Here is a 10718-nt window from a genome sequence, read left to right on the forward strand (position 1 = left end):
ATGTGGGATAAGTAAAGACCATTCTCATGTGAAGATTAGTTATTCTTTGCCCTTTCCAAAAAGACATGGCATGGATCATCTAAACCGAGGGTCACTCTGACCTCTCTCTTTCTTCCTTCAGCGTCTTTTCCTTTTCCCTGTGCTATCTCTCATGGGGAGGATCATTCATCACGGCTGTCCAAACAGCCAGGTCACTCCATGATTAGTGACTCTTTTAGGTCAGACATCTCGGTAGCACATATTAATTCAAATGGTTGTGTGTGTCTGTTGTGCTTATGTACATGCACAGATGTTTGTGCATGCTTTAAATACTGTACATCATCCTGTAAGCAGCAGGCTATCAAACCCATGTCTCCGGTGTCTTCTCATTCCTCAGGAACCAGAGAGAAGCTCATCATTTCTCTTCCGCCCCCAACTGCTTTTGTGGGTATCATAATGATGACTGACACCACGGCAAAGTGGTCTGGTGGTGTACTCATGCGATCCAACGTTTCCTCCATCTCAGAGGGGAAAAGAGGATGGTAATGGCAGTTACAGGTGTGTGTGTGTGTGTGTGTGTGTGTGTGTGTGTGTGTGTGTGTGTGTGTGTGTGTGTGTGTGTGTGTGTGTGTGTGAGAGAGAGAGAGAGAGAGAACTGGGCTCGCGCACACACACACACACACACACACACACACACACACACACACACACACACACACACACACACACACACACAAACCTGTCAGTAGTATTAATGCTTAGCCACATTATTTTCATTTCAATTTTGAACATTTGAATGAATGGAAATGTAGTTTGAAAAATTAACTTATGTTGTTGTGTAAAGATAGTGTACTAGGAGAGAAAGACTGTGTTTATCGTGCTAAAGGTGTGAGGGCTTTTGTTTGTTAATCTGATGTTGGTGTGGTTGGTGAATGAAATATCAAGATGTGTATGACTTAAAAAATGTTGTCAAAAACAAAGCTCGGCATTCATCATCATTGAAAAACGTTTTACCAGCATCAAAAATATTTCATGAGCAATTGCAGTGACATGACAGTAAAAGTCATATTTTTTACTTGTTTAACATTTACATAGATATATATTCAAGGAAATATACAGACATACACAAAGGAGCCAACAGACAATATAAAACAAAGAGTCTATTATTCTCAACAACAAGATGGAGCAGATCAATCAACATAAATTACAAGTAAATAAGATAAAACATTATTCCCACAAAGTTGTGAACCTCTAATGATGATGATGTCCCTGAATGGCAATACATTTACACTTAGTGGCCATTTTATTAGGAACACTTTCAATATATTTCAACTCAATACCACAGCTCTGTCATAAATGCTAATGTTACGAAGCTCATTATGTTCAGCTTTTGTTGACATTGTCAGAAATATGTAAAAAAAACAATTATAGCCTCTGTTTATTGCTGATGTCATAGTTAAAGGACCAGTGTGTAGGATTTAGGGGGATTTATTGGCAGAACAGATATTTTCATAAGCGCATAATCACCTGAAACTAAGTATCGTTGTGTTTTCGTAACTTAGAATGAGCCCTTTGCATACAGTATGCAGCGAGCCGCTGTGTTGCACCGCCATGTTTCTACAGTATCCCAGAATGGACAAACCAAACTCTGGCTCTAGAGAGGCCCTAACGCGCTTTTACGGTCCCAAAACAAAGAAAATAATACCATTAATGAAGGTGCTTTCCTGAGCATGGCTTACCCACAATGTAGCAAAATATAAAAAACAAAATGTACTACTGTACAGTAACTAATAATAACAATAAAACCAATAATATAATAATACTTTCATAAGTTAAGACTGAGACTACTATGTTTACAAAAACAGAAAACATAGGTTTGTCAACATAAGTTCCATAATTGTAATATTCATAAGCCAGATATCTTTACATTGCTGTTCCTGGTTATTTATTTCTGCCATTTTCAAAAGTTGCATTTGATGCACAGATGGTTGCATTCAGTGCCGCTTTCTTCTTGATATAGTCTTGTAGGCTGTGTAGCATAGACTCTGCATAGAGAACCTTGAGAGGAATAGACTGCAGTAACCAGCCCTGTATGCACACACACAAAAACACGAACATCCGTTATAACAGTACAAATCAGTCACTTGCCATGTTACTTGGCATTAATTGACAGTATCAGATGGTGTACCAGTAGGCTAAGTCTTACCAGAACTATGTGACAGACACTGCCGTGCGTTTTGTCTCCAGCTCTGAGGTACTGGAGGGAGCTTTTTACGAAGTCTTCTGGTGACAGAGTCACTATGTTGGTTTTTTGGTAACCTGCCATTCGAGTAGAGACACCAAATGGAGCCACTGCCTACGAAAGAAGAATATAGAGAAAGAGAAAGTTGTGACAAGATTTATAAGATCACTTTAAAGTTAATAATTCCCTCTTCCTTCTGTGTGTGTGTGTGTGTGTGTGTGTGTGTGTGTGTGTGTGTGTGTGTGTGTGTGTGTGTGTGTGTGTGTGTGTGTGTGTATGGGTACATGGGTATGCAGGGCTGGTTACTGCAGTCTATTCCTCTCAAGGTACAGACCTTGAGGTGGAGTCTCTATAAGAATCAAAAGTACCTGTATAATAATCCCTTTATCACTGTATTCAGCTTGAAGACCTTGAGAAAACCTTTCCACAAATACCTATAGGAACACAAATTAGAGCATTAGCGTGATAAAAAAAAGTTTTTAGAGTGATCAAATTTTTTTATTTAGGAAAACTAGAGGTGCACTGGTGATGCTGTACTTACCTTAGATGCTGCATACAGGGTGTACAGGGGGAATGGAATAGAGGCAATTCCAGACGAAATATTCACAATCACCCCTTTTCCCCTGTAGAGGCAGAAAAACACTATTTGGTCTTACATTTGTGGCCAAAAACGAAATGTAAATCAACATGTTATAATTGTGTCGTATTACACATTACATCTAATGAAGAAAAGATGGGTAGGAAACCTGTTTTCCATGCCTGGAAGGATTATTTTGCACATCTGGGGAAAATAGGACAGAGGATCAGATTTGAGACAAACAAAAATACATAGCTCTTTTTTTTAAAGTGTGGTAGAGGTCAATTTTTTTTGAACTAACTGCTCTCTCAAAAGTGTTGCAGTGCTACAAAGGAAAACTAACAAGATTTTCACATTTGTTAGTATTTTACATCATGGTTGAAGAGTTGGGGAAGAAAACAAAGGACCATCACACACTGTTTTGGTCCTCAGACCTTCATAAAGGAAAGTTAATATAGACAAAAACTATGTTAACTTTTGTCTATTTGATATTGTTGATATTGTACTTTGTTGATAAAGTAAGTGATGGACAGTCTGCAGGATTCTTTGTTTTGTTCCTAGTCAAGAGTGTTTTGACCCTACACACGTCACCAATACTTTATAGTGCGAGAGTTCATTTTCTTGAAAGAAAGTAACAGCAAACACACTCTTACCTTGGCCATAGTTTTCACATTGCAGTTTATCGTCATTGTAATTGTCTGAAAGCAAATATAGTATAATACAATTAAATAGTCTATATTGATAACTAAGGGAAAGGAAATATTGAGGGGTAGATAAAGTCAAGTTTTTAAAAATGGGGCTCCGAAAAAAAAGATCTGATGTGAAACATATCAATAATGCAAAGGGAAGTAGGGCATATGAAAAATACTTTTCAAATGTTTTATGATGAAGGAAATGCATTAAACACATTTGCTAAATCCCAAGGACACACACACACAATCCATTTTGTTGAGTAACACCAAAACTCCCTTTGAACTTCACAGGGCACCTAAAGCTGCAGAGGTACCACTGACCTGGTCCAACCGTGCAGTCTCAAGGAATTTGCAGGGGATGAAGCTGGGCAGCATGCCAACATTATTGACTTGGGTAGGAAATAAATGAAAATACGGTTTCAGACAGGGGAAGTAAATCAGAAGAAGTATTTTAAATAATGTCCTTTTTCTTGTGTTTGGTGTCTGTGAAAACAAATAATGTTTCAATCATTACATGGAATTGTAAATAAATAAGTCCAACCTAAAACCCCAATGTTGAGGTTCCTAAGCTGATCCTCAAGTTCACTGAAGACATTGTCCTTCATGAAGTCAGTTACTATCACTTTCACCCTCTGCCCTGTGGTATCACCTGAGAAGAATGAAAATGTGGGGTCAGCAATATACTGTACATTATTTATTTTTATTATAGATGACAAACAAGCATATTTGAGGATGTCATTCAAGTTTTAAACTCAAACACAATAAAAAATGTATATAGAGAAAGGGTTTACCTATTTCCTTGGCCACCTGGTCGAGTGTTACTTTGGTTCTACTCATGATTACCACGTTCATTCCTTTCTCAGCCAGCTGAGGGAAGTAATGATGCAGTAGTGGATGGTAGAAGAAATACATATTTACAAATTGCCGAGCAGATGTGCATTAAATAAAACATTTACATGCATGATTAACTGGGCAGGTAAGAAACCGATACAGTTTTTCCTGCCAAGGTCTATAAAAAATAAAAATAATATCTGAAATTTAACTTAATGTTGGTGTCATGTAGTTCAATTTAAAGTACAGAAATGTAAACATTCTAAAACAAGCAGTTATATTCAAACAATCACTTACTGCAAGTGCATATGCTCTTCCTATTCCCTCCGAAGCACCAGTTACCACTGAAACAGGGATGCAGGGTTTAGAGTTAGAAATGAATTTGTTTTCATATTCTCCTGCAGTTTCCTTTTTTGACAGTATGGGCAATGTGAATCAGAGCTGCACTACACCATCTCTCTTCCTCTGCTGTCAGGAAAATCCAAGAATTGTGTTTGTGTTTGTTTACACTAAACCCAACCCATCCTGTTCGAACATACTGTGCTAATACAACATGTTCCCCAGTTCTGATAAGGAATTTGTTGAGAACAAATAGAAAATGTTTGTTTATGAGTACACGCTACTCCCCCATCTCCCCCTGACCCTGATTCCAGCAATCGCAGGCTTTTACTCACTATTTTCAGACATTAAGTAATCGGCAGGGCATTATTACTTATTCAACTACCGGTAAACCATGCTTTTGCAGGACTGAGATGTAATAATAAGGTTAGCCATGAGGACTTTAGGTGGGATGGGATACATTGCTTTGAGCTGTTGTCATTGTGGGAATAAGCCAAGCAGCAATTATTTCAATTCTTTGAGTTGAATAGATAAACTGAATGCTCCTTACAAATGTGTGCACAGTGCTTTGTTTCTTACCAAATGAGAACAGTGTCAGATAGCAAAAGTGTTAACCGGAGGGCTGTAGTGCGTGTAACGTTACGATAGTTTGCTTATTGGACTAAATCCAAAGTCGCAGAAACTAGAAAACGACCCACATATTCGTCTCATCTTCCCGGTGGCGGCGCCTGAACTCTAGCTAACTGCTGACTGAAGCTACGTTGTTTCCCGGGGCTGCCAACAGCTAAACACTCAGCGAAACATCCTCCTGGCACCTGTGAGGACGAAGCGAGGTGGTTCGTCGGTGGTGTTTTTCTTGTTTCCGCCACTTTGAATGTAATCCAATAAACAAACTATAAAAGCAGACACGGAACATGGATATAATATTTACAAGCGAGTCGGGCATGACTACACGTCGATCATCAGGAGAGGGAAATCAACTCATCACTTTGTGGGATTTCTGCTCTGACTCTGCTCCATGGCCGGTCCAGTTTATCAAAGGTATATATTGGGGTAAACACAGAGGAAAAGGTGGAGCTACAGCTACAATCTCGAACACATGGACAAGCAAGTACATCTCTGTGTTCATCCCTACATCCATTTATGCATTGGAAGAGACACTGAGGCAGGCATGGATGAATTGGACACTGCTTGCAGTTCTCTGCCGGGCATCCTGCTGGCCAGTGGATGATGGGCTGGATGACCTTGGTAAATATTAAATAAACTTATGCAATTGTGGTTTCAGATTGTCAGGGAGAAATGAATGCAGATTCACAGGGTATTTACAGCCTAGAGCATACTGTGCTGGTGTCTGTTTTCCTCTGTGCTGGAATAGAATGAAATTGGGCTTCAGACATAAAGAAAAGTTCAGCCCAGTATTCTCTGTGTCTTTTTATTAAGCTTCTTTAAGCACTGTGGGAAACTAAATAACCTCTTCAGAAGATTCTAAAGGAAACCTCGTAATTTGACGAGATTGCTCTGGGAACTTCAAAGGAATGTTTTGGTGCAATTGAAATGCACCGACACTGTCCTCAAGTTTATAGGATGCTTACAAGTTTGATTCCCTGCGCCAACTGGAGAAAGTAGTTGTGCTTTCCTTATCGTCATAAATCCCTTCTGTCAACTTACCCTAAATGCATTGTGATTGCGAAATGATCTAGAAGGTGGGGCACTTTATACTGTCGTTAGTAGTGTATGCTGTAATTGTTCTTTTTCTTCTTGACACTAGTTTGCCTCCCTTGTTATACAACTAGCATTATTGAACTATAACCACATTGGCTGTGAGTGCTTTACTGAGGAACTCAGAATAAATGTTCTGTTAAATTATGTAGAAAATGTCATAGATAACATTGATAAGATCTTGCTTCTGTAAGCTGCTGGCATTAACACATGTGTTCCAAGGGAAAGTTAGAACTTGAGACTCAAAGTTCAAGCATTATGCAAGTAGAATCTTGTTTAACAGAGAAAAGTCTAAACAAGTCTGAAAACTGAAAACTCTTCATTTTCTTTACAGTTGTACAGCCACATTTATTTTTGCATGCACAGGCACATTTTGACACTGTACTTTCATGCATAGGAATATACTCATACCTCCATAATAATTTCACATGTCCATATACAAATGTGGAGTTTTATCCCATAACGTAAGTAGTTAGTTATAACAGTTACTGACATCTTAATTGTCCTGATGCTATTTGTCCCATCCATCATTTATTAGCATTTCTTATCTTATCCACAATATGGCTTTAGGTAGGTCTGACATACATAGCAGTACATGCTCACACACACACACACGCACACACACACACACACGCACGCACGCACGCACGCACGCACGCACGCACGCACGCACGCACGCACGCACACACACACACACACACACACACACACACAGCTCACCTGCCCACTCTCCCAGAGAGGTGAAAAAAGACTTCGAGAGGGGAAACCACATTTTGGGGAAAAGCATCCTACTAAAAAGCAGCAGTTTCACTCCATAGCAGACAATAACGGCAGCACCAAGAGCAATGAAGAACAATTCCATGAAATCCATACTTGTTTGTGTCTGCTCTAAGAGAACAAATTTAGTTCAGTGATTCACTTAAGATAAAGCACGACAGAAAGAAAAGAATAACCCTGCAAGAGGACACTCCCATTTCAGGAAACCCCCTCCCTCCACAGACTCTAAACCCTCACACACATAAATAGTATGAAAAATTCCCTTAAAATTTTGCAGGCTGATGAACTGATATTTAAAAATAAAACCTTTTGAAGTAAATTTCTGATTTTGGGCTGTTTTACTATTTACATCTGAAGCACACAAAGGTTTTCTCTGTGCCATCAGAACTTAGTAACAGCGCAAAGTAATCCATCTTTATCAGTGGGCCACATCTTTTTGGTCACTGTTGATTCTTGATGAGGTTACACAGAACACTGTTCCTTTAAGGCCCTGTCACACATATCCGTATGGCACAAACGTATGCTGGCGTATATGAAATATCCGCAATACTTTGATATAAATTAAGGGTAAGTTGTGATCGTTTGAAGGACGAACACGCCAGACATACGGCCCTGTCACACAGTTCTGTATTTCAGAAACACGTAGGTAAGTATTCACCTACATATTCCGTATTCACGTATGTCTAACGTAACTTATGTGTAACGTCTGCATAACTTATGAAGCACACGTCGGGTACGCCCAGTAATTTTGAACATGTTCAAAACATCGCACAACGCACCCCAGCGTAACACCGCCTGCTCATAACGAATACTACTTATACCTTACCTTATATCAACGTACACCAGCGTGTTGCTGATATTTTGTATACATCCATATTTTTGTATAAGTTATGCATTCGTTGGGCATTCATCTGATACATTTTGTATTAGTAAGTGATGCGCTATCAATAGGTTAGACATGCGTATCTGTATATGTTCACTTTTCCAATCCGATTAAAAGTTGTACGTATTTGGACTCTGACAAATTTTCATATACACCAGCACACGTTTCTGCCATACGGATATGTGTGACAGGGCCTCTATGCACACACTGTATGTGTGGTAACACATTAAAGCTCACATGTGCAAGATGTGAAAATGTCCATCTTTCCAACTTGACACTCCTCCCACCTACAGTACAGAGGAAATAAAAAAGAAAAATTGAATAAAAACTCCATTATAAATACAACCACGGACATGCCTGCAACCCCTTGTTCATATGAATGGATATCAATGGTGATAAACTTTACCATTGAGTTCAGATTTCACACACACTAGCAGACCTGTCTCATTACCACAGAATGGTCAAAACATGGTACGATAGTCCCTCTAACATGCATCCTTCATGTCATGATATAGAAAATACTGTGTGCAAAAAAACATGATTGAAGTTACAGTCATCAGTATCATTAGAGAGATGAATGTGTAAGAAGATGTTTGTTTGGAAGAGGAATGACTACTCTTAGCTCTGGTAAGTGAATATTTACTTGTTTGGTGGCTACAAACTCCATTTGCATGTTCATGTTGCTGTGTGTCTTCTGGATTGATTCTTCTTGCTTTGACTTTTCAGGTATTTTATTTTCTAAATGTACCAAAAACATTCCAGTCTGGTCATTTTGATATTTAGAATTTTTTACAATACAATTTATATTGATATCCTGGAATAGGATTGCATGCTGTGATATAGTCTTTTTTTCTTAAGCAATTAATTGATTATTCAATTGCAACTATTTTGCGATAATGTGATGTTTTGATAGTGGATTATTTGTTAAAATAAAAATACAAACTTCCATTGGTTGTAGCTTCTTTATTGTGAGAACCTCCTGCTTTTCTGTATTTTATATCATTGTAAACTGAAAATATTTGGGTTTTGCTCTGTCTTTAAATTAGACATAAAATAGTTGAGAATTACGCTACAACGAAGCAATAGGCGTCACATATTTCACTATAACTTAAAATATGTTTACAGTGTTTACGGCTTTAGGATTGCTAAAAGTTAAATTGGCTGTCATGCTTGACTTCATGTTCAAACACAACCAAAAAGTGAGCTTATATTTATGAATACAAATGGCATTAAAGCTGAGTAGGCAAGGGGACGACTAATGTAAAAGCCTTTAATATGTAGTGGTGGAAAGTAACTAATTTTTAATCAGCTTTCTACTTCTACTCCACCATATCTCACAGGGAAATATATGTACTTTTTACTTCACTACATTCATTTTAAAGCTTTAGTTGCTTTACACATTTAGATTATTGATAGAAAATATATGTATAACTAATAAGCTATAATATATTATTATAAGTTAAGTCACCAAGCAGCAGCCTATATAGTCCAAATGAGATCCACCTTTATCATCCTGCAACATTAAAGTCATGAACATATGAATTCATCAATAATTCAAATACAATAATATAATATATTAATATATATATTAATATAATATATTTCTGAAATGGATTTTGCATGATAAGTGCTTTTGGTACTTTAAGTATTCTTTGAATAATAATACGTTTGTACTTTTACTCAAATAAGATTTTGAATGCAGGACTTTTACATAGGCTATATTATTGCTTATTTTACTTAAGTAAAATATCTGAGAACTTCTTCCACCACTGTTTATGTGTACAGTATAGTGCATAATGTTTACAGTTTTATTCATTTAATACGAATGCCACATGCTATGAGTACTTTTTCCAAAAGACGACAACAATGATGAAAAGGAGTAATGATGATACCTTCACATGTTTTTCTGCAGCACATAGCAGCGGCTGGCTCCATTCATTCATGACGAAGGACGCCTGCTAAACCTCTTGCGTCATCAGCGCGCGCCTGCTGTGTTGCTCGCGCCATTCCTACAAGCGTGTGTTTCCATCTCCCATTACATTACCATTGGCAGACCTTTAGCAGCCACTGCAACAGCACAGATTCAGTTTTTCTACAGTCATTCTTTTAGGTGAGTCCTGTTTTATGTTTCTAGTTGGAGACATTGGATTGAGGAAATACGTTATTAACATCACGAACACTGTCGGCCCTTGGTTCCGCATTGAATAAGTTAAGCTTGTTAGCTAGCCCAAAGTTAGCTTTGGAGTTTGGTGCATTCACGATTTGGAAACTCAGTGTCGCACCTTTCATTAGTGAATGTGGGGTTTTCTTATTATCGATGTTGTTGACACACAGAGAGGGCCACCAAATCAACCTGGACTACATTGCGAATATTGCTAATAAAGTCAATTGTGTATCAACATCATTTAATAATGGTAATGGTGTAATGGTACAGTTGCTGCTCTCATCTGACCCCTGAGCTTGTTTTGGTTTCTCAGCGCTTCAAAACACAACTAACCCACTTCATGGACTCTCTTCTTATCAGATGTGATAGTTTCATTGTATATGTGGAATACATCCAAGCAACCACAAACAACAGTCATGGTGTTGAAATCTTTATCACAACGTTTATATGGCCGCGGACGCATATAGCTGTGGTTATATTGTAATAGGGCAAGGCAGAGGATAACTTTGCTTAAG

General features: G+C 38.1%; 1 protein-coding gene across 1 annotated transcript; it reads right to left on the reverse strand.

Annotated features, from left to right (window-relative positions):
• Positions 1-995: 995 nt before the first annotated feature.
• hsd17b3 (hydroxysteroid (17-beta) dehydrogenase 3) lies at positions 996-7286 on the reverse strand. Its single transcript, XM_029439361.1, has 11 exons — positions 7100-7286; positions 4619-4665; positions 4282-4357; positions 4032-4139; positions 3812-3879; positions 3452-3496; positions 2968-3002; positions 2763-2844; positions 2590-2655; positions 2186-2335; positions 996-2067 (listed from the first exon to the last, which is right to left on the reverse strand). Exons 1-11 carry the CDS (start codon positions 7248-7250, stop codon positions 1921-1923), a joined length of 975 nt encoding a protein of 324 aa, XP_029295221.1. The 5' UTR covers positions 7251-7286; the 3' UTR covers positions 996-1920.
• Between the last annotated feature and the right edge of the window lie 3432 nt (positions 7287-10718).

The sequence above is a fragment of the Cottoperca gobio genome, chromosome 9 (genome assembly GCF_900634415.1).
Source record: "Cottoperca gobio chromosome 9, fCotGob3.1, whole genome shotgun sequence".
Lineage (NCBI taxonomy): Eukaryota > Metazoa > Chordata > Actinopteri > Perciformes > Bovichtidae > Cottoperca > Cottoperca gobio.